Genomic DNA, 25726 nt, shown 5'->3' on the forward strand with positions numbered 1-25726 from the left:
ACTGAGGAACCGACAAACTCAAAGTTTGCAGAATCACCTTTACTGCAATAATGTGGCATTTCCATTTCTCATCAGCCATTTTCATGACATCTCTAAGTCGTACGGCCAATTTAATGCAATCATTACTGAAATGTTAATGCTGGAAAACAATGAGCTGGGTGCTAAGATATTTGCTGAATTTGATTCAAGATCTTTTCAGACATTGGATAAGCATGTGAGAAAGCTCCTTGATATAAGCCCTGTGTTGGAGCCGACTTCTGTCTTCAAGGATCAAAGGACAGTGCTGGAATTTACAGTACAATCCAGCTCCTTCTTCAAAGCCAGCGTGCATTTATGAAACAGAAATAACATTTTCAGCTTCAGCAGAGTATTCTCAGAGTAGCTAAAAGTCATGTGATATAGAAGGAAACAAGTTACGTGGGGAATTGAATCGCATGAACAAGACAGTAGATAGTTCACCTCACTTAGCTGAGTGCTCTCCTCATTGTTACCTTGAACCACTGATTTGTCTTTCAGGTGCCATTGGTCAAAGTCTCGCATTCCTGATTCTTTCTAAGTGCATTTTTTCAATCGATATTCGTTCCCAAAACTAACCAGAACTATTATATTTGTGTGTTTTTGTACATAACACATTAGTTGATGTTGTGCAGCATTTTCTATGGGGAGTTATCACATGTAGCAAGACAGGTGATAATGGACCAGAACAGGTTAACCTAGTTGAATTGCTGCTTTAGAGACTTACATTCTGTCTTCATTTTAATGTAACCTTTGATTTAATAAATATAATATATGTATATATGAAATATATATACTCTGAGAAGTTTGTAAATGTTTCACTGTGATACATGCCAGAGGATTGGAAGGCGCAAAGGTAACATGCTATAATGCCACCAGTTGTGCACACATCACAATAGAAGTGCCATAAAGCTGAAATTGCAAATCAAAGACTTCAAAATGAGTTGGGCAGAATAAGGGGCAAACTTTCGACTTTTTGTTGCTCATTGAAAGTCTCTCAGGCAAACTGAAATTCAAACATGTGTTACACGATCTTTCAACCATTAACTTAAATAGTCAAATATGTCTTGTAATGTTAAGCAAAGGCCTCCTCACTAGATTTGTACAGTTGTAGAATTAACTCTAATATGTGAGCAGGTGAAGGTCTATAACGTTCTGCAAATAAATGAGAAAAGGGGTGGATATATTCCAAGAATGATGACAAAATGGCTGATCACAATGTAGAGAGTTATCTAGAATTCTTGGTAGATTCAACAGTCAACATGTTCAATCAATACAAAGGAGAAAGCAACAAAGCAATACAATGCTGATCTGTATTAACAAAACAGTAGCACACATGTCAGAGAAAGTCAGGATCGATCTGTACAATACGCTAGTCAGACTACAACTTGAGTCTTGTTTCCAGTTCTGGTCATTGAGATTCAGTGATATTCAAGCAGTGGAGACAGTTCAGGAAAAAGCCATGAGCCCGAGCATCAAAGGACAAGGACTGGGCTTGATGAAAAAACTTAGAAATGTGGATTTTTTTTGGCCTCAAAAGGAGAAGGAATTTCATAAATGACGTGAGACAGTAACCAGTGTGGAAAGGGTCGACCATAAGAGATCATAATAAGAACAGTACAAAGAATACAGGTTCAAATCATTAAAAAGTAAATTTAGGACTGGCAACTGGCAGTTCTCCTTCACTCTGACAGTAATTAAACAATGGAAGGAACATCCAAAATAGGATATCAAATGGCAAAAACAACTAGTATAAACTGAAAGTAGCCAATACCAGAATAGGAAAGGGAGGAATATATAGTGACTTACTGAATGCAAGAACCAAAAAAAGAGAAAATGGGCATCTTTATCTAGATATCTCTTGTGATTTTTGGATTATAGACTTTGCACTGACCAATATTTTTGTGACAGTTCTCATTTCAATAACACAGCAAAGGCAATTACATTTACATTATATTGTTCAGGTACCCTTAATCATGAGCATGGTAGGGTGGGGGAGAAGATAATTTTTTGCACGTCATTGTACCCTTAAATTCCTTTATTGTGAGTTTTTCTTTAAAATTGCCAAATAATACCATCTGAGAAGCAAATATCAGACTTAATTCCATTGGGACCCAAACCAATTTGGGTAAAACACTGACCTAAATGTGGTGTGAAATATTTAAATGAAAAGGTCTCTATCCCTTTTTTTGAAGATTGTGCATTAATTTCAGACAATACTCAGTATGCACTTCATTTATTATCACAATATATGGCCAAGACTCTGTGCCTTTTATTACACACAATAGTTCATCACTGTATGCTATCAGCCTAATGGAAACTCATTGAGATTTAGTGCCCGTGTGTTCATTTTCTGATAAAAATTATTACAAAAATTCCATACAAAAACTATTTTCATATAAATCTTGCATTTCCACAAATAAACATGAACATCTTGAAAAACTGCTTACAAGGAGTTGTAGCAGTTGTGACTTGAGATTTAGTGCATTCTACAAAAGAGTCTCCTGCAACATTACCATGGGATCACGTCAGTGAAAATCCTATATCCATAATTAATCAGGCGGAACCACACGAGTTGAAAGGCCAGGCGTCAAATCAGTTCAGCTGGATGTGGGAGCAGGTGGGCGAAGCAACTTGAAAGGACCAAATCTTGAGACCCAGATGGGGGGAGCTGAAGGGAACACACTCTTCTGTTACCACAATGAAGTACACAAACTTAAAGGACTTTAGGCTGTTTGTTATACCCTACATCACTCAGATTTTGGAAAACAACTTCGCAATCCATTGCTTAGAAAATTTAATTGTTTAACGTTCTTTCATTTGGTGAGGGTTCAAAGCAGTCTGATCCATTGTAAAAAAAGCTAAATTGACGGAAAACAATTATTGCCTTGTGTTCCTTTCTGGTGGTGATACAAATACATGAAATATCTCATCAGAGTTTCACCATTTCTTTCCAAAGCCTCTTAGTTCTCTTTCATCTTTAACCTCAATTATTTTGAACAGCCTCTATTACAGTAACTGCACAAGTTTGGACAATCCTCAGTATCATTTCCACCTTGTATAACTGTAGCTATAACTCAACACAGTTTTCCCTTTGTTGTCCAGTGTTTCGTATCCTTTATTATCACCATTCATTTCCGATATGGGAAAATAAGAGGGAGGGAGGATAAGAGGGATGAAGGGGAAAAGTCTTTACTGCATTTAATTACTTTATTTGCAAGTTTTGGTCCTTGACAATGTTTCGGGATCTGACTTTGACCACCCTGTTTTCATAAGGTAGGTTTTTTTTTCGACACAGCATCATGAGGTAACTCGCTTGTTCGGCACGGTTTTGCATATTTCCACTGGAAACACTCTTGCAGGTCATTGGGAACAAAGATTACTGTTTGTGCTCGGTGTGGATTTTCTACACTTTATGCCATTGTTTCTTTGCCAGGCAATCTCCTGTCGTTGAACGTATGCATGTTGATAACTTCTTCAGTTTTCACTATGACTGGTGCCTGAGGCCTGTGTTTCAGACGCCGTTGACACTTGAGAGACAACCTGAGCTCCTCAACCATGGCACTACAGAAGGACCTCTGTGGGGAAAATTAAAGACTGAAAATGAGATCAAACAGCAATGCCTTGAAGCGACAGTGAAATCACATGTTAGTTTAGATTTCTCTGTCCTAACATCAGACAAGCTTGTCAATGATTGAAAGTAAAGCATTTAGCTTGCTACTTGCCTTTAAATAAAAATGACAAGAGTGCTTTCAAGAATAATGTGCTCTGCTTAAATTGTTGGAAACTACACAAATGTTATATTTACTGCATTCATAGTTATCAATCAAATATTTCATCTACTTTGTATGTATACAGTATTAATAAATGATAGTCATAATACTGTATGTCAAGTAGCTTGCACTGGAAGGAATCTAACTGTTGCCCTACCCTACCACTGCTTAACTACCCTCCAGCACAAATTGTAAACTAGCAAAAATAGGGGAAGAGATTTATTCTGTGCAACACTGCTTCTGACATTGTGGTTTTATTGAGGAATATCATGCAGCCTGTGGTGATAACTGCAGTTGGGGAATTCGAAGTGACTCTCCCTGATACACTCAACCTTTTCTTCACCTTCCAATTTCTAGGCTAGAATACAAGGTTTGTTTGTTAAAATTACAACAAGTGAAATGAAGGCTACACGTCTGAAAGAAATTGACTATTAATATTGCCATCATCAAGGGCTGAATGTTTGGGGTTCCCAGAGGTGGAGAAAGGTCACAGTGCTGGCCAGTATGTCAAGTTATAGGATGTCATTGCTGGTGTGTCTTACAATTGTGTCCTCCACAACCACCCCATGAAGGAGCAGCGCTCCAAAAGCTAGTGCTTCCAATTAAACCTACTGGACTATAACCTGATGTTGTGTGATGTTTAACAGTCCAACACCAGCACCTCCAAATTGTTGCTGGCATCAGCTGTTTTGTCAGAGACCTGTTCAGTCCCCCCTAGGAGAGTCACCAAAGTCCACAAGACAAGTTCGGCTCATCAAGAGTCTTGACAAGAATGGTTTAGGAGGTGAGCCAGGATTTACAAGTTGGCCTCGAGCTTCTTAACATAACAAGGGCAGATTAACAGACTGGACGTGAGCACGCAGTGTCAGGGTGAAGTACAGGTTGGATCTTGGAGGGTCTACAAGTCCTCCCAATCCACTTGCATAGGGGTACAGCCAAAGGCTACCCTGGGAAGGAACTCATTGAATCATAGAATCCCTACCATGTAGATTGACACCATTCAGCCCATTGGGTTTGCACCAACCCTCCGAAGAGTATTCCACCCAGAACCAGATGCCCCCATCCCCCTCCACTATCTTATCCTCATTTACCATGGCTGCTCCACCCAACCTGAACATCTCTGGACACTATGGGACAATTCAGTATAGCCGATCCACCTCACCTACACATCTTTGGACTGTGAGAGGAAACTAGAGCATCTACAGGAGACTCACACAGACTTTGGGAAAACATGCAAACTCCACACAGTGACCCAAGGCTGGTTACGAACCAAGGTCCCTGGTGCTGTGAGTCACTACTGAGCCATCACGTTGCCTTTAACTCACCTGCCACATTGCTGGCTCGACAGCTTTTTCTGATTTTATTTTATTAAACGTTTTAAAAGGTGATTCAAAGAACACCCGTTGTTGGAAGTTCTTTCCAGTTACTGATTTGTACTACAACCAGATGCTCAATGAAGCTGGAAATCCTCCACTTGGCCTTCCAGCCCTGAGAGCTTGTCTGTTTCCCTTATGGGCTTCTATCTCAGTGCCAAATAAGGGTCAAGACAACTTGGAAATTTCAAACGCCATCAATTTCCTTGGAAGCAGTTTCCTGACTTCTGCATCAAAACCTCAAGCCTTCAGTTTAATCCATGGTTAAATTCTGAAAACTAAAACAGTCATGTGATAAAATAAATCTCCCTAATTGCACGAGGACCAATACACATATGTTATTTCATGCCGTTGCTCATTGGTTTTTCTTTTCCATTTGGATTCTGCCATTGCTAGCCATGTTAATAATTGTAAAACAGTTAATGCAGACATCCTTTAACCTGGAGTAAATGTTTCAGTGAGTGTTCGAACATTAACTATTAAATCAATCTCTGTTTTCATCTTTTAATGACTGCACAGATATTGGCTGAATGGCTTATCCCTGAAGCTTCTTTTCTTATCATTAAGTGACACCTTCTGCCACTGCTTCAGGGTATTCAAGTGATGAATCGTGAAGAAGCCACCAATCCAGCAATTTACCCTCAGAAGCAAAATTAGTTGGACATAAAAAGTGGACACGTGACCAGATGTAATTTTGACGTGACACAATTAAACAGAATCAAGGTGCTAAAATGACAAAAAAAAGTAGAAGGGCAATAAACTGCAATAGCTTGGTTTAAATTGTTCAAACTATACATCAATATTCTACTGTTATAGCCACAGCTCTCATTAAACAGCGAAAAATAGCATGAGACCAAGAAAAATTCACAGTTGCACATTGAAGCTAATTAGCAGGTTTGACAGTAAACAACTTAGATGTTTAGATTTATTAATTGCAGCTCAAATGAATAAATTAAACTTTTCTATGGGAAATTATACATTTTATTTTTAAATTTATAACGTATGTGATGACAACAGATTTGAATCACTTGTTCATTCTATCATCAACAGTAAAGAGGGAATTGTCTACCTCAGTTTTAATATTCTTGCGACAGCATACCACCAAAGAAATGGCAAGCCATCACTTTTTGGTCTAATATTGGCAGAGTAATCATTGCATATCTGCAGAAATAAGCAGTGTTTAATTAAGAAAGAAAAATCAGGAGATGCACAGCAGAGACAAAGCATTATGGCTAATTAAAAGCACAGCAGATTATAGCATGAATCAAAACTGCTATAAATGACAAACATGGATTCAGCTATTTAAGCCTATTATCTGACAAAAACTGTGTAGTGGCAACATGGTTATGAATTGAGATATGGATTCAATGATTGCTATTCTAATACACTTCCTTTCTGCTGTGTTATCTGCTTTAATGAAACACAGTCATTTTGCTTGTCTTTGATGTTTTCTTACTGCACTGAAATACACTGAACTGCCAATAACTACTTAAAACAATTACATTTATTGAATTGAACACCACATACAATGGGTAAACAATGAAAATATCAAAGATATTCCATTTTTTTCAGCTTGAAGTTCAGAATGCTGTTCAGAGATAAAACAATATTTACAGCATTACTGACTGGATTATTCATGTCGTGCTCGAGTTTATGCCCATGTTTGTCTAACACAATAAATATCTTATATCAAATACCACTGCATCTATGGATACATGGAGTAATCATTCCTATACACTTTAAAACAAATAAATATTTATTTCATTTTATATAAACAAGCTTGAACAAAGCTAGCAACCATTAATTAAAATGCACAGATTCTTTTCACAAAATTCAAATTCTGAGTTTAAATGATTTTGCTGTCACAAAGCATACACTCAAAATTTAAGCCATTTTCTTACCAGGAAATCTAGACATTTATATATATATTACTCAATATGATTTCACTCTAGTGAAAAATCAATGGGACTGCACTATATAATCTCCAGTAACTTACTGATGCACTGGAAAAGTCTTTTACCTTCTCAAGCTGTGCATTTTTTTTCGACTTGTACAGAAATTCACCCACTGCCACAAAGATGGACAGTACCAGGCCTGCAGCCAGCACGATAAAGATGCCACCAATGTTCTGGACTCCTAAAGCACTGGCTTCTTTGCTCTCTTCCTCAGGGCAGCCATTACCCCTCCACCATTTCTCTTTCATCATGTGCAGTTTCCCCTCCTCCTGCAGTTGGAGAATTGCAATAGTGATCTTTTCCCTGTATGGAGAACCTGAAGATGAACCAATACGGTAAAGCAATATTAGTAGTCTTTTCTCCTTTTTACTTGCAACACTCCTTACAGCCAAATCGCTTTGCACTTCCAATTTTTAAAAAGGTGTGCAGTCAAAACCATTCCAGTCATTGCTCATTTGCTGGCAAGTGCTTCCATGGTGGCAGAAATCTATGGAGACGCGCACTCCCAAACAGAGGTCAGCCAAATGGGTTGGGAACAGTACACCGGCAGTGCCCTGGAGTCTCCAAGATACTGCTGAGAACAACATGGCTGAACAATGACGATGGCATGAAAAATGATTTTGTTTAGTTCTGTAATTTTCTTTGAACTTATTAGCTTATTAATTCCAGAAGTGTGAGAAAGGCCAATTGACCAAGTGAACTTGGAGGTGGGAAGATCTCTGATGAAAACCTGAGGAATTATGTCTGACCTAAATATTTCAACTGACCTCCTTACTAGTAATAGCACTTGCTAGACCACATCACTGCCAGCAGAACCTGGGGAGAGAGGTCTAGACATGAGTTAAACCCCTGTTAAGTATTAATAAGGGGGCTTAATATCAGTTTTAGTTGCTCATGTTAAAGGTTGTTCAGATGTTCTTGGGGTATAGGGTACTCCCTACAAACACATTTTCTAGCCAAAAACCAGGCTCAATAATGACCAATAACCTAATGCAGAAATATCTAATTTTCTGAGTTTAAGTAGCTGAGCATCTGTTCAATCAGAAAACAATGATATATATATTTCAATAAAAATTACTTATTATATATCATTCTTCTGTGTTCAAGTGAGATTTAACAGTGCAAAAGTTACAATGTACAGTGTTAAAGGCTGATAGCAAAAGGATGTTTTGCTACTTAAATTAAGACTTTGGAGCATTTGCACTTTGAGATCCCTTTGTTCTTTTCCCCTCACATGGACTTGCATCACCCAAGTAGCAAGTGATTTCATTAATCCTCCCACCTAGATATACCATCTCATAGTATAGCTAAAAAAAGACTGGCAAGTAATTGTTGCAATATCTTCCTCAGTATTGACAATTCTCCCAATTTGACATCATTCATTAGAAATTGTATTCCCAAGTCCAAAGTGTTGATGTAAATTGTCAACAGCAGCAGACTGATTCCTGTTGAACACACTTCCCTGCACTCTGATTAACTAACTTATCTTCCCAGTCTATGCTTTCTGTCTTGCAGCCAGCTGACAGTCCCACTTTGCCACTTGTCTCCTATCTCCAGATTCCCTGACTTTATTCATTACTCTGTTATGGAACACTTCATCGATTACTTTTTGAAAATCAAAATAAACTACATCCACTGCATAATCATTGTCTACCTTCTGTTTGTTACTGTCTCAAAAAAATTCAATTAGGTTGGCTAAGTGACAATTGCCATTTTAAAATTCAATACAGACTATTCATTATTACATTTTTGTTCATTTTAGATGCTATTCTGTCCTCTCCTTCAGTTAAGATTCTATTTCTTTTCCTATCACTGATGATAAGCTGACTGGCTTATAAATCCTTTGACATGTTCAGTTTTCTTCTTAAGTTCAGGAACTACTTGCTATCTCTAGTACTATGCTTTTTCTAATAAATTATAAGGTATGAGTAGTAGCCTCTTCCATTTTTTTTCAATATTCTACTAAAAGACATGAATGTAATCTATTTCAACCAGGGGCCTTATCCTCTTGGAGTTGTTTATTTTATCCAATACATTTTTTTAAGGCCATTTATCTTCCTACTCATCTCACCCCTTAATGACCCATGTATCTCGTCTGTCACCCTTTCACGACCAATGTGTTTATTCCCTAATAGCTTTATTCCCATCATAACCTTATTTCTTTTCCACTTTCAAAGCAGTTCCTGGGTGAGGGGACAAAAACAGCAGCTTCAAGATTTTCTCTTCTTTGTAGCATGTATTATGGAGCCAGTATGTTTCTGGAATTCTGTTCCAGCTGGGGAATGGAGGTTTAAAAACCAACTGGAAAGATGAACACGAGTAACAGCTGGCCAAGCAACATTGAGTGTTTAAGTGAGTTTGGTCCAATAGCAGACAGGCACACAAGAGACATGCTGTAATCAGCTTACATCACTGAAAATTGTTTCATTATATGTTCAGCATTTCATTCAAAAAATCTCTTCCTAAATCATCTTTGACAATGATCAACAGAATTATTCATATTTTAAAGGTTAAACAATGATTTGAAACTTATGTTTTTTTCTAGGCTAAATTACATAATTGTAACATTCATTCCTAGAAACCTTAAATATAAGATGCATAAATCTACCCAATTGATTAAATTCAGTAATTCCTTGATACGCGGTTGTAGCTGTTTTAATTGATAGATGCTAAACAGATGAATTAGAAACAGGAGTAGGTCAACCTATTGCAACATTCACTGAGATCATGGTTGATTCAATTGTGGCCTTAATTCTACATTCCAACCTGCCCACATTGACTCCCTTGTTCGTCAAGAATCTCTGCATTTAAAATATTCAATGACTCTGCTATATATTTCTCTGAGAAGTGTGTTCTAAACTCCCAAAGAACACCGGAACACCATAAAAACATTTGGTCCTTTAAGGCTGCTTTATTTTTATTCATTCACAGGATGAGGGCATCACTGGCTAGGCCAGCAATTATTGCCCATTCTTAAATCCATAATTGCCCAGAGGGCGGTTAAGAGTCAACTATGGGTCTGGAGTCACAGAACTAGAGATCATAGGTTTGAGGTGAGAGGGGAAAGATTTAAAAGGGAACTAAAGGGCAACTCTTTCTTGCAAAAAGTGGTGCATGTATGAAATGAACTGCCAGAGAAGTGGTGGAGGCTGATACAATGATAACAATTATTTCAGCAGCTATTTCTTTCAGACCCTCAGATGAACTTCAGCTGGGTTTCTAGACTTGTTAATTTTCAGTTCTAATAATTGTCTCATTACTTTTTCCCTGGTGAATGAAATTGTTCAGGTTCCTCCATTCCTTTCATCTCCAATTCATAGTGATTTTTGGAGTGTATGGTGCTTACTCTACCATGAAGACAGACCAATAATATCTGTTCAATTCATCTGCAAATTTCCCACGACTAATTTCCTAGACTTGTGGCTTTAAAGGACCAACCCTCATTTTATTTACTCTTGTTTTCTTTTTAAATACTTATAGAAGCTTCCACTACCTGTTTTAATTTTTCAAGCTAGCACTCTCATGTATGATAATTTCCTTCTCCTTATTAAAAAGGTTACCTTAGATTGTCGCAGTATGGTGCTACTGAGACAAGTTCATGATGCAGTGCCTTCTTGGTCAACATTTTAAATTTCCAGGTAAGTGCTTATTTCCATCCCTCAAAGAAAGGCAGTGCTGAAGTGGTATATTCAAAAGCCCAGGCTCATGTTGTGGAGACAGAGGCTTGAATCTCACCAGAGTAAATGGTAAATTTGATCTTCAATAAAAATAGAAATCAAAAGGCTGTCTATTGGAGGTCACATAGTCTTTGTCAAATGATAATAAAACCCCATAAGGTTCATTAATATCACTTAGGGAATTAAGTCTGGCCTACATTTGATGCCCAACCTATATCAATGTGGTTGACCCATAACTGCTATCTGAAATGACTAAGGAAGCCACTCAGTTCAATCTCCACACCCCAAGTATGAATAAAAAAGAATCTTCAGTCATTCTGTGATGTTCTTTATACCGTATTCTGTCCAATCTTCTTATCTATTACTCATCTTTGTTGAATTATCTGCTTTTTCTTTCAATTTAATACAACTTTTAACTTCCTTGGTTATCCACGGATGGTATGTCCCTCTATTGACATCTTTCTCTCTCATGGTACTGTACCATTTCTAAGAATTCTGAAATATCCCCTCAAGCTTTTTTTAATGACCTACTTCACAATGGAATTTCCCAGTTCACTGAAGCTAGTTCTGTCTTCCCGCCCTTATTATTGCACTTGTGTAAGTTTAAAAAGTTTAAAAGGAATGGAGGAATCTGAAAGAATTTCATTCCACAGGGAAGAAGTAATGAAGAATTATTAGGACTGAAAGTTGACAAGTACAAAAGTCCTGATGAAGTTCATCCGAGGGTCTTAAAAAGAAACACTAGCCTTACGAGTACAGATTGTGCATGACATGTCAGAGAACTTGTGTTTATAGAAAGCCTTTCATGATCTTGGGACTAAAGTGCACTCAAGCAAAGAGCTGTATTAAAATGCAGTCATTGTAATATTGGAAATATACCAATGAACTTCTGTAAAGCAAGGATCATAAACAGAAATGTGATAATGGACAGATAATCTGTTTTAAGGGATAAACATTGTCCAGGGCAAACTGTAATTATCATTTGACTTTTAAAAAGTAATTGCATGATCTGACATTGTAAAAACCTTTCTCTCTCAGCATGTCGTGAGAAAGCTGGTAGAAATGTACCTATTCTATGTTGTTATTGTGTTACCATCACGCTTTCCCCGACAAGCAATTATAATTTGCTGAATTTTAAGAAAGAAAATTCATTGAAAAAACAGCTCCTTCAACAAAAAAAAATCAGCTCATAAACAAGAGGCCAAATCAATTTCAATCTATGATTTTGGCTGCTTCCAGAAATTAACCCACTCAAAGAAAATCCAAAATCGACTGTTAGTGTCACAATTTGACACAATTAATGTTGTTAGTCAGTACAAAGTTGGGAGGGGGCAGGGGGTGAAATTATCTTCATACAAAGTTACTTTGTTGGAAATCTCTCAAAATCAATCCTTTGCAATTCTATAGCTCAAGTGCTAAAGTGGTTGGAACATTGTAGTTCCAGGAAACACTCTCCCAGGGTTGTGAATCTATTTCCACTGTTGGGTAAATTATATCAGTTTCATTTTAGATTACTTACTTACAGTGTGGAAACAGGCCCTTCGGCCCAACAAGTCCACACCGACCCTCCAAAGAGCAACCCACCCAGACCCATTCCCCTACACCTAACACTAGGGGCAATTTAGCATGGCCAATTCACCTAACCTGCACATCTTTTGGACTGTAGGAGGAAACCGGAGCACCCGGAGGAAACCCACACAGACACGGGGAGAATGTGCAAACTCCACACAGACAGTCGCCCAAGGTGGGAATTGAACCCAGATCTCTGGCGCTGTGAGGCAGCAGTGCTAACCACTGTGCCACCGTGTCGACATTTCATGTCAGTTGGGATGAAAAATGAAACCACGATCCATTACAGTAACAATTTTTATTCGTACAGATCCCTAAACATGTAGAAACAACTCAAAAGAATGTTTTGAAAGATTTATCAAACTAAATTTCTCATGAGCCACATAAGGAGATGACCAAAAGCTTGGATAAAGAGATAGATCTTCAGGACTCATGAAGAAGAGGATAGAAAGGCAGGACATTTAGGGAGACAGTTCCAGTGATCAACGCATTGGCAATATGGCCACCAAAAGTGAGCATTAAAATCAACGTCAAGAGGTCAGAATTGGAAGTGTGCAGATATTATCAAAGATCGAAGGGCTGGAAGAATACTCCAGAGAGAGGGAGGGATGTGGATTAGCAAGATTTGACAAAAAGGATACAATCATTGAAATCAATATGTCACTAAACTGGGAGCAAGTATAGGACAACTAGCACATGGATAATGGATGAGCTGTCAGTGTAGAGACTGAAGGAGGAAATCAGTCCTTCTTGTTTGGGCACTGGAGAATGAGGAATTTAAATGAGAGTCAAAAGGGGAGGAATTAAGATGAGATGCTCAGCTGAGCAATTGAAAAGTGCTGTTAATGACAGCTTAAAGACATGAGCAACTCAGCTTTGCTCTTTCCTCTTTGCTGATGGAGTTTATATGAACACATCCACTAATAAAATATGCATAGAACAGGGACAGAAATCATTTTCTAAATCCAGATACATGAGAAACAACAAAACCTTTAGCAATTTAATACTGAGTCAGAAAATAGAAATATTCCTACTGAGATAAGAAGGCCTACTTTTACAAACTGATTTTACTGGCGCTGAAACATGCACATTGGTATTATTTTTCCTTTCGAAAATCAATTGAAATTTAAATTTTATGCTGTTAAATTAATTCTGTTTTTGAATCATTGGACTGAATAAAATTTATATTGCCTTTTTAAAAAACACATTATTAAGTAGACTTTTGTTTCTCCAGCTGAAGGTTAGCTGTTACCATGCAACCATTAACAACAGAAAAACCCATCTCTGTTCCACTAGCACTGATTATAGGCCCTGCCACACATATTGGTTATTTTAGTCTAATTATAGTTCGTCATGTTTTCACATTTTGAATTTCCACTGTACTCTGGTAAACAAAATGTTTTTACTGTTTTAACAGGGCAACCAATGTGAAAGCATGTGAAATGATTTTCTAACTTATTTCTTTTCTAAACGTTCAACAAAATGGAAAGCCACTGTCTAGAAATTATCATTTGCAAGAATAAAAAATGAGCACTGAATGTAAATATGCCAATGCTCTAACCATTATTTCAACATAGAGATTAACTTATTTATCTGAAATGGGTTGACACCCCTGATAATAAAGAATTACATTTACATTATTTTATTGTCACAACTTTGCATACACCAGCTCCTACTAGTTTACAAACTCCATCTTGAAGATTGATTTACCTGGTCTGAGCCAAACCAGTTGCCTAGCTACAATATTAGTATAGCATCTGCTGATGTTAAAGAATCATCTCCAAATTGCTATACTCAGACTGATACATTATTACACATTTGTCAGAGTTGTCATATGAGTACATCCTAGATTCTAACTTCATCTGAAAGTGCAAAATTCCTTTTAATGCATTTTTGTGGAAAAAGAATGTCCATGCAAAGTAGTTCGAACCAAGATTGGGGGGTGCCAGTGTTGGACTGGGGTGTACAAATTGCTGCCTGAACTGCTGTGCTCTTCCAGCACCACTAATCCAGAATCTGGTTTCCAGCATCTGCAGTCATGTTTTTACCAAAGTTAAAAATCAAACAACACCAGGTTATAGGCCAACAGGTTTATTTCGAAGCACTAGCTTTCGGAGCGCTGGTCCTTCATCAGGTGATTGTGATAACCTGATGACCCACCTGATGAAGGAGCAACACTCCGAAACCCAGTGCTTCCAAATAAATCTTTTGGACTACAACCTAGTGTAGTGTGATTTTTAACTTAGTTAGAACCAGCAAGGCTCAATGTAAGCTTCAGGAATGGCACCTCACATTTCAGCAAGGCACTCATAGCCTTCTGGACTAAACACAGAGTTTGACAACTTCATGATTGCATTTTTTTCATTTGTTGCAGTTTTGTTGTTTCAGTTAGCTAAGCAGTGGTTTTATAGGCCCATCCTTTGAGTATTTGTTTGTCCCAACACCATGCTTTCAATCCCTCCTGCCTTCCACCCTTTCACAGACTTTCCATTTGTCCTTATTGCAGCACTGACTGTTCAGAATCCATTGCATCTCTAACTTTCCCCAATTCTGATCAAAGTTCACAAACTTGAAATGCTTTCAACTGCCTAATTTACTGGTGTTTTGTTTTCCAGCATTTTATGGTTGCATTTCAAAGTAAATTATCTTCTTTTCACAGATATCAATTTTTGCTTTAAAATTACGATGCACTTGAGAAATGGCATCATTGTGTTGCACATAGGCTTTCAGTAGAAGCCTGTAACAATGATCAGAAGCAACAGTGTGGGCCAATTCCCATCTTCCAAGCTCTGAACGGTGAAGTCACAATATCTCCACAACTCTTCCAAAAGATGTTGCTTTACTCTGATTACACTAAAGATGGGATGGGGCTATGCCTATCCATGGTGTCATTTTATGCTCTGATGGTATGGCACAGGATTGGAGGTCTAACAAATTGTTGTTCTCCTCAAAGTACAAGGTCATGTTAAAATGAATCCTGATGTTGAGAAATAATGATATGCAGGAGATGAAGCAGATTGATCAAGTGTTGAAACTGGAATGCGAATTTGTTTCAATGGGCAACCACATCATGGAGTCAAATAATCAGGTTAAATCAGAAGAAGTGTGATGAACCTAACCTCCCTGAAAAATCATTGTCAAGCATCTATGAAAATAAATTGTCTTGGTTATAGAATACAGAGGGTAGTTTTGGAGGGGTGTTTTTCTGACTGGAGAACTGTGACCAGTGGTGTTCCACAAGGATCAGTGCTGGGAACCTCTGTTCTTTGTAAAATATATGTATATAAATGACTTGGATGAAAATGTAAGTGGTCTGATTAGTAAGTTTGCAGATGTCATGAAAGTTGGTGGAGTTGTGGATAGTGAGGAAAGTTGTCAAAGGATACAGCAGGATAAAGATAATTGGGAAGTTGGGTGGAGAAATAACAGATGAAGTGTAATCAGGAAAAGTGCAAGGTGATGTAATTTGGGAGGTCAAATGCAAGAGGAAAGTGTACAGTAAATGTCAAGATACTTTGCAGCATTGTTATAAAGTCCATAGCTTGCTGAAATGGCAACACGTGTGGATAAAGTAGTTGCCTTCATTGTTCAGGGCATTAAGCATAAAGGTTGGCAAAACATGTTGCAGCTATACAAAAAAGTTGCTAGGTGACATTTTTGGAGTACTATGTGCAGTTCTGGTCGCTACACAACGGGAAGAATGTGGAGGCTTTGGAGAGGGTGTAAAAGAGATCTACCAGGTATTACCTGGATTGAAGTGTATTAACTCTAGTGAGAAGTTGGACAAATTTGAATTGCTTACACTAGAGTGTCGGACATTGAGGGACCACCTGACAGAAGTATATAAAATTATAAGAGACATGGATAGTTGGAGTTTATTTTCCAGAGTGGAAATACTAAATGCTATGGAGGGCTAGGTTTAAAGTGAGAGGGGAAAAATTTAAAGAAGATGTGCTAGAGCAGATAGGATGGTAACATTTAAGGGGCATTTAGGAAGACGCATAAATAGGCAGGGAATTGAGAGATATGGGCCAAGTATAAGCACTAGGGATTAGTTTGGAATGGCATCATTTCTGGCGCAGACATGGTGGGTCGAAGGGCCTGTTCATGTGCTGTACTGTTCAATGTTCTATTACAAAAGAACCATAATACAAATGCCTTCTGGAAATTAAACAAAATAAAAGCCATTTGTTAGACCAGTTGGCACAAATGCTTGTCAAAAAGCTGAGTAACTTAATCACAGAGAATTGCACATAGCCTGTGTTCACCTTCTTAAGATCAACACTGCAGCATGTCACAACAATTAAAGGAGTAATTATTTCGTCACTAAGCAACCTAGAAAAGCAATTAAACATCTAATCAGCTCAGCAAACAAGCTGAAAAGGAAAACAAAGAAAGGACATTATCTTGTCTTTCAGAGCTCAATACATAATAAGTTACCTTTGAAGTGTGAAAAGCTGCTATGTCAGCAAACATGGCAGCCATTTTTCTCACTTTATAATCTCACAAACAGCCATAATAGATGATTAGTTGATCGTGTTGATTGAGGCAGGATTGTCAGACTGATTGCTCAGAGCTTTGTTCAGAATTAAGTTGTATAATAGCAGTAAACCTATAAGTTCAGAGTGAATTGTCTCAAGAAGATCATCGCAACCATGTTTCTTTTGTCTATTGCTGCAGATCTTCACAATGACACAATGGAACAGTTTTAATGCATAAAGATCTTCTGCTCTCGATTTTCATGCAGCTTCCTGAAATATGAAAGGCACTGGGGCCTCTACATATTTAACTTACTGATAGATACAATAACACCAGGTATATTTCATGCCCTTTTTTTTCCATCAATGCTGGTTCAATTTTCATAGTACATGCTTAGTACCAGTGAAAAGCTTTGTACTGATGTTAGGTCGCAGATTATAAATTGGTCATCAAGACTCAAACTAACTCTTAAAAATTAAGCTAAATAATTCCCACCAGGAAGACTGACTAAACTTCACTGTGGTGTCAAATTGGACCAAGACTTCAGATTTGGCTGTATTTACATTATTGATTCACATTCCATTAGCACTGAAACTCCAGCTTTCATGTGAAGCATAGCTAATTAGGATTAACTCTAGTCATATTGTGAGTGCATCATTTGCAAATTGGTCAGGGAAATAAATTGGATAGCTCCTCTGTGATTCACCCTTACTCATTGACTCAAGCACAGTTATCTGCTGTTTTGATTGATTTCAGCTAACTATGCTGCTGATTGAATGAACTCTCTGAAAGGGGCAGAGGACAGTATTTGAGTAGACAGCACTACTAAAGCTAGTCTGTACCATCCAAAAGCAGATGCATTGTAACTGGTGTTTTGATCCTAACTGACATTGCTACTGGATACATCAGATCCAAGACTGAAATCTGGCTTGATAGATCATATTTTGTTTTAAACTATTTAACAAGGATAGTCTTTCCCTAAGAAACAAATACACATTAACAACCAAGAAACAGTTTATTATGCAAAATAAATTAAGATGAAACAGAATGAACCAAATAATTTACACCTAGAAGAATTTGAATGATTTCAAAACACACAACACAATTCAATTCCATTGAACCCAACACTATCACTTACAATACTTAAGCATTTGAGAGAATTCCCTTCCCTATCAAATGTATAGACATGACTTTTTTCTTCTCAGCTTCCAGTCTTAACAGTTTTATCTCTTGATCTTTGATTATTCACACAACAGAGCTTAAATCTTCTCAGCTTCAAACTTTTTCAGCGTTCCAAACAACACTTCTGGTCTGGGGCATTCAAACAAGAATCCTATAATGAGATAACTTATCATTATGAAATATCTCATTTCTTCAGGAGAAACTAATACATCTAGCTCCAACCAGGGTTTCTGCAAACAGAAACCCAAAAGTTTTCCAAGAAAGGTTTCCCCTGAGCAAAAAAAAAGCATCATTTGTCTAAGCTGAAAGCAAGCTAATGCTTTGCAATGTTTGCTCTGACTGATTGTAGAACTCTTTATAATGTAAACAAATTCCCATCATCACTCCAGGAACTGTTTCTCTCATACATTTTTTTAAAAAAGCATGCTCCTGATATATTGACAAAATAACCATTGAAATACCTCAAATACACAGACCAAAACCCATATGCCCCTAGTTCAAATTCCAAACTCTAAAATAAATGATATTACAATCTACATAAAAAATATGTTATGGAGTAACTGAATCTAATGTGGAAAAAAAGCTGATGAAAAGGTGCATGGGACCACACAGGCTTCAGAAGTCCTCAGGAAGAGATAATAAAGGAGGTGAGCTATCTTTTAAAAACTGGGGGCCAGAAACACATTCTAGGAAACAATGGGAACAGATATGGGTTGTCAAACTTGGAGGATATTGGCTGCAGTGCCTCAAAACATCTGGTAGCATTGCACAAGTGATCAAATTCAGTGAATGCATCTTCAAATGTTTTATTTTACCACCCGTACCATTTGTTTTAGACACCCTCCAATTCATTTCACCTGCATCACTCATCAACAAATACTGTACTTTCTATCAATCAGGACTGATAACTAATATTATTTATATGTTTCCTCTCTCACTCATGCAGTTGATGTAGTCTTATAGCAATATGAAGAGCTTGTACATGCTGCTAACTATTCAACCACGATAACCACGTAGCTCAAACAGATTGGATAGCACTCACAGACATACTTGCCTCTCTCTTGCAGATCAAGTTGGCACACAAATAGAGACAGCAGGAGCAGGACAGGCATGCCCACATGCCCTGCCTCCCATGAAGGTGACAACACTTGCCATTGTTGAAATTCCAGCTGCTGAAGGCACAGCCAATAGAGAGGCTGGAAACATTGAAAATAATGGTACCCTCATACCCAACCATCCTCAAATCTCAAATCCTCCTCATCGCACAGTCTCTTCGCATTTACAACTTCAGATAATGAAGGCCCGTGCTTCTTAAATGAGATCCCCCCCCCCCCCATGGCCTTTCCCTTGTACATTCTTATTTCATGATGTGGAGGTGTCAGTGTTGGATTGGGTTGGACAAGGTAAAAAATTACACTCCACCAGGTAATAGTCCAACAGGTCCAAGGCAGACTTCAGAATATACAACAACGCAGAGTCATGAAGCAGAGGCTGATAGTCAAGTTCAGTACTCACAACTGAAATCTTGGGTTCATGTCACACTACAGGTGACCACACTACACTATACACTCTCACATGCACACTCACACACGCATACATACACACTCTCCCCTACAAAAACACTCACACACAGAGACCCTCTCTCATACACACACGGGACAGACACAACTCTCATGCACACTGTCTCAGAAGCATATATTCCCTCACACTCGCACACATGCTCTCTCAAGTACACACACGCTCTCTCAAATACACACACACACAAACACAGTATCACTCATCCAAGAACACTCTCTCTCTCACAGACACAGCCACACACACTCTCTCCCCCTCACACACATTCTCCCTCTCTCTCTCTCTCGCTCATTTGCACACATGCGCGGACATGCACATGTAAGTCTATGGGGTGAATTTGCATTTGCAGATTTGTATTTGCAGATACATTCTGTTTTGTTCAAAAAACTGCACAATTTGTAGACACTCAGCCATGTGGCATTTTATAAATTCCTACTTTGGAAATCAAATAATGACTCCAGGTTAAGATACAGAATGACTCCAATCAAGACTTCACGCCTAAAATACATTGTCTGACCAGAGGTTTCAGCTCCTTTATATTGACACATCTTATCTCAGGGCAGTGGCTTGAAAGAAATTCTGGGATTTGCATATTAATCAATTGAAACCATTCTAACTTCTTAAAGATTTAAAAGCCATTTATGCTGTTTTTAATATATTTGCATGAGTTGCATGCCCCTTTGATCATTTCCTTATAAATTCTGTGTCTAAAGTCTTCCTCTCTCATGAACACCTGATGAAGGAGCAGAACTCCAAAGGCTAGTGTTTTCAAATAAACCCGTTGTACTATGACCTGGTGTCATGTGATTTTTGACCATATTTCAATTACACAATGACTGCAAATGGGCCAAGCAGCAAATGACAGCAAATGAAGAACATATACCATGGTTTAATTTGGGAACTGCAGCCAATAGCTCAGATACCAAAACTGAGCACAATTTGGAAACTGACATAAAGGTGTAATCTGGGCATGGTGTGCTGCAAGGGCAGAAGCCCAGGACAGAGGAGGTGTCAAACAGTAAAGTTTTAAATGTGTTTTGCAGCAATGGTGTATCATATCTACTTCAATAAGGCAGCCGATGGAAGAAGACAAGTGATTTGTACAATAAAATGCTTGGTGTATTGGCAAGTATGGCAGTCAACTTACGGTCAAGGAGCATAGGACCATTTTCTTATCATTCTCAGGATCAAGGATGACCATTGGGAGGAGGATTTGAGCTATAGGGAGCGGCTGAATAGGCTGGGACTGTTTTCCCTAGAGCGTCGGAGACTGAGAAGTGACCTTATAGAGGTTTATAAAGTTAAGAATGGCATGGATAGGATAAATAGACAAGGTATTTTCCTGGGGTAAGGGAGTGCAGAATTGGACAGCATAGGTTTATGGTGAGAGGGGAAAAATCTGAAAGGGACCGAAAGGGCAACCTTTTCACACAGAGGGTTGTGTATGTATGGAATGAGCTGCCAGAGGAAGTGGTGGAGGCTGGTACAATTACAACATTTAAAAGGCATGGGGATAGGTATATGAACAGGAAGGGTTTAGAGGAATATGGACTAAGTGCTGGCAAATGGGACTAGATTAGATTAAGATATCTGGTCAGCATGGATGAGTTGGACTGAAGGGTCTGTTTCCGTGCTGTACATCTCTATGACTCTATGACTTGCTTGTACTCCAGGGTCAGAGGTGGGGATGCTGGTTCTGCAGTGGTTATATTGTCCAATCCTGCAGCTGCAGACTCAGCCACACCTGGGGTGGGGGGGATTGGGAGAGGGGTCGCTGTTGTTCAAAGAGGTTGGTGGTGGGATGTCTTGGATTCAGAATGATCTTTTTGCTGCTTGCAGTTGGCCTCCGCATGCTCTACTCAGTGTTGTTCAAAACGGTTGGTCCCTTCGTGGTTGATTCATCTCCAATTTGTGCATTCTCGGCCAAGTGATTTCCACATGTCCGTGGGTTAGGGAGGCTTTCAGGGTGTGCCGGTAGCTTTTCCTCTACCCTCCTACTGATCGCCTACCATTATGAGTTAGGAGACAGCACTCATTTGGGGAGTCTCGTGACAGGCATGCGGACAATATGCCTATGAACAGAATTGATGTTGGGTACTGTAGAAGGGTTCTCTTTAAGGTATTTATAAAGGAGTATTTTAGAATTAAAGAGATTTTTTATTACTTGTTTAAGGCTCTTTTAATTTGTCCAATAAGTTAATAGAATGATTCATTCAATCTTTCTTCATTTCTTTTGCAAAATACTCTTGTTTTACTGTTAAAACAAAATTTACATTATTTACATTTTTGTAAGAAACAAATCAATATCACCAAGTCAAATCAAATTATGATCTATCAGCCAGGTTTCACTCTGGGATCTGACTTGTCCAGTAATTATATCAGCTGTGATCATAACAATCAAGTCATGGAGTCATAGTGATGTACAGCACAGAAACAGACCCTTTGGTCCACCTCATTCATGCCGACCAGATATCCTAATTTTATCTAGTCCCATTTGCGAGGACTTGGCCCATATCCCACTAAACCCTTCCTATTCATATATCCATCCAGATGCCTTTTAAATGTTGCAATCGTACCAACCTCCACCACTTCCTCTGGCTGCTCACTCCATACATGCATCACCCTCTGTGTGAAAAAGTTGCCCCTTAGGTCCCTTTTAAATGTTCCCCTTACACCCTAAACCTACGCCCTCTAGTTCTGGAGTACCCTATCCCAGTGAAAAGACCTTGTCCTGCAGAGATTTCTTGGGAATGTTTCTTTATAAATATTTTTGTTGTTTCCATATTTGATTTAATTTGTAATTTTTTGTTGAGTTCTATTTGTTTATTTTTGAGAAATCTTCAGCAATAGCTTGTAATAAACTGACCTTAACAAGGTTAAAAAAAAAATAGCTGCTGATCTACTTTAACTTGAATCATATAGATTAAAAAAGGACCGCATAAGCTTTATTAATTCACAGCTCACTGACTGCATTGTATACTCACTTGCTGGTCACACAAAATGAACAAAGTTTACTGTTACAGATGTAGGAGAAAGTGAGGACTACAGATGCAGGAGATCAGGGTCGAAGAGTGTGGTGCTGAAAAAGCCCTCCATCAGCAATGTGGAACTTAATGACGGAACTCTAACTCACAAAAATAACTGGGATGTAAAACATGTTAAAAATCTGGAATTTGGGACCAAACTGTCTACTTTCACATTTAATGGAGGTGGCATGAGGGGTGGATAGCTAGCCTCTCATGCCCCTCTTAACTTTATAAACCTCTATAAGGTCACTTCTCAGTTTCCGATGCTCTAGGGAAAACAGTTCCAGCCTTTCTCAAATCCTCCTCCCAGTGGTCATCCTTGATCCTGAGAATAAGAAAATGGTCCTATGCTCCTTGACTGTAAGTTGACTGTCATACTTGCCAATACACCAAGCATTTTATTGTACAAACCACTTGTCTGGTCACCTCGTAAGGGAGGCAATGAGTGAGTGGTATTATTGCTCGACTACTAATCTAGAGAGCTGGGTAATACTCGGAGGACCAGGATTTGAATCCTGCCATAGTAAGTAATGGCATTTGAATCCAACAAAAATCTGAAGTTAAAAGTCTAATGATAACCATGAAACCATTGTTGATTGTCAGAAAGACCCATTTGATTCACGACTGTCCTTTAGTGAAGGGAACTTCTGTTCTGTATGTGACTCCAGAGACACAGCAATATCATTGACCCTTAACTACCCTCTGGGATTTAGGGGTAGTCAACAATGTCCATATCCATGAACAAGCATTAAAAAAATCCCAATGAGATTGCTTGCTTATAAATTTACCAAATTTATAAATTTAACCTCAGCCAGCTAGGTTTCTTACAGCTAATGGAAACTGGATGTCTTGACCCTGGAGGCAAGTGCCTTTACATTTACCTGCCCAATGCAGTTTACCTGCTGTATTTACCCATCCCCGAACCCCATGGTTAAACACCCCCAATCCTTCAAGTTTCTTCCCCGACCCTTCCAGCTCCCTGTCTCCAGCCTTTTTGATTCCCATACAGATCATTCTGATACACCCACCCCAACAACATTTCCAATCATCGTCATTGGCCTTGCAATCTCCTTCTTCTCTGGACCTTGAGCTCCCAATCTATACTTCAAATCTCTCCTCAAGTCTCGATTCTTCTCTGCTTCCCTCCTTGGCTGTGGTCAGGTAGCAAAGGCTCCTCTGTGTAACATCCAGCCGGTATCGTACTCTGGCGGATTGTGTCTGGGAGGCAGGGAGGTGAAATATGATCAGACCCTGCTTCTAAATTCAACAGGGTCAGTGCCTGACTGCAGAACTGCCCCACCCCAAACCACTTACTGACCTCTGAGATGACATCAAAGAAAATATTTTGACATTACTTTAACTTCAACAAATGAAGCAATGGCTTGAACTCTCTCAATTGGCAGTCATCTGTAGCCATCAGTTATCACAATCTGAGAGATAAATTACTGTTAGTTCAATATTGTGCTACATATCATTAAATGTTATAATAGGATACTCATGTTATTTTGCAGCCCTTTGTTCTTGCAAGTATCTACAAATAATATGAGCATCTTGTTTTGATGAATTATAGTTTGGAGTGTAACCTTTGCATCGAGGATAAATAATTCATGACTACATGTTTTTGACAGTAGTATGAGTCAGTGAGAGTTAGGGAGGTCTAATAAAATAAGGTCTTTTGTTCCATCAACACCATTGAGCTGGCCAGGTTAAAAGTACAGAATAATAGTTCTTGATACAGTGAGACATTTGTAATATTTCACTCTGTGAGCACTTCTCTTAACACTTGTTCAGTGCTGCAATCTGTGAAGCGTTAGTGGTGGTGAATATTGAATCAAAGCTGAATCATACTGTGTTTGGAAATGATTGTCTGGACACTGTCCTTTATGGTTTGACTGACTGTATCCTCAAGGGCTTTGCAACAAATAGAGGAATTTAAACCTAAAACGCCTATAGTTGTATGAAGAGTTCTCCAGAACTGAGCAAGCATCTTGTTCAATAGTCATTGATACATAATATCTCTTATACAACCAAATGGCGCTCTCTCCCTACCTCAAGTAAGAAGTTTTTTTTTAACCTGTGTCAAGTCAGAAAAAGCAGTTTAGATAAAATCCTCATCGGGTTCTGTGCACCTTATGGGTTTAAATATGATTAATTTCTAATGTTCACGTTACACTCAGCATCTCTGCAATGCAGTAGAGCATCTTTCACTCTTTAGTTTAGCCTCATGGGGACTCTCCAAGTCCCCTTTTTGCATTTATATTTAATCCTGAAAATTACAGGGCATTGCTTTTCTCTTTGTCTCAGAGATGGGGCCTTTAATTAATCTGCAGCTCCTTCTCACAAAGATGATTATTTGAAATCAAGAAAACACACAAGTCACTTGTTTGGCTTGACTGGTAGTGCTCAGTTTTATAACTCTGCATTCACTTCCTTGCAAAAAAAAACACTGGCAGAAGTCTCGCAAAGTAAAATATGGAAACGACAGTGCCTTATCTTTAATAGAATCCTTCCAGCAACTCAGGGTATGATAGGATGGCTTCATTTCTATGGTGTTTTCATGCGTTCTCTCATTATAGAATGATACGTGTGAACATTAAAAAATCTACAAAATTTAATTTAAAAGCCCTCCTATGTATTTATCTACATCAATTCTTCTGTGTGCACTGAAATTTCTTCCATACTCTGCCCAAATTGCTGTGCAACTTAATGAGAAATAAAAAAAAGTTTACTTTATAATTCATTTATTTAATTCATATGGGCTTCACTGGCTGGGCCAACATTTATCACTCATCCCTAGTTGCCCTTGAGAAGGTGGTTGCGAGCTCAGCAAGTGACTACTTTTTTTCCCCTGAATTAACTGGATCTAAACAATCATCATTATCAGAAGGAGCTATAGAATAAATGGAGAAGGCATGAAAACAACTTGGGCATGTTTTCAATGTTACTGCAGAATTCCACAATTAAAAGTACAAGCAAGTTTGCATGCTTTGAGAGAAGAACGAGCTTTCTGATTGACCCACCACCTTCTGATTGAGGCTAAAATTACCCAAAGTAGCCAGGATGCCGAGATGTTCATGAAGAGTGCAGCATATCCAAAATCGG

At 38.4% G+C, this 25726-nt stretch overlaps 1 protein-coding gene across 1 annotated transcript in view; it reads right to left on the bottom strand.

Annotated features, from left to right (window-relative positions):
- Nucleotides 1–3102: 3102 nt before the first annotated feature.
- The window catches only part of LOC132836998 (glutamate receptor ionotropic, kainate 2-like), a 423698-nt gene continuing 401074 nt past the window's right edge, over nt 3103–25726 (bottom strand). The window contains exons 15-16 of the mRNA XM_060856620.1: nt 7182–7432; nt 3103–3593 (exon numbers count right to left, since the gene is read on the bottom strand). Of these exons, the coding sequence (XP_060712603.1) occupies nt 3429–3593; nt 7182–7432 (416 nt within the window). The 3' untranslated portion in view covers nt 3103–3428. The remainder of the gene's footprint in view (nt 3594–7181; nt 7433–25726) is intronic.

The sequence above is a fragment of the Hemiscyllium ocellatum genome, chromosome 3, assembly GCF_020745735.1.
Source record: "Hemiscyllium ocellatum isolate sHemOce1 chromosome 3, sHemOce1.pat.X.cur, whole genome shotgun sequence".
In the NCBI taxonomy this organism is placed as follows: Eukaryota; Metazoa; Chordata; class Chondrichthyes; order Orectolobiformes; family Hemiscylliidae; genus Hemiscyllium; species Hemiscyllium ocellatum.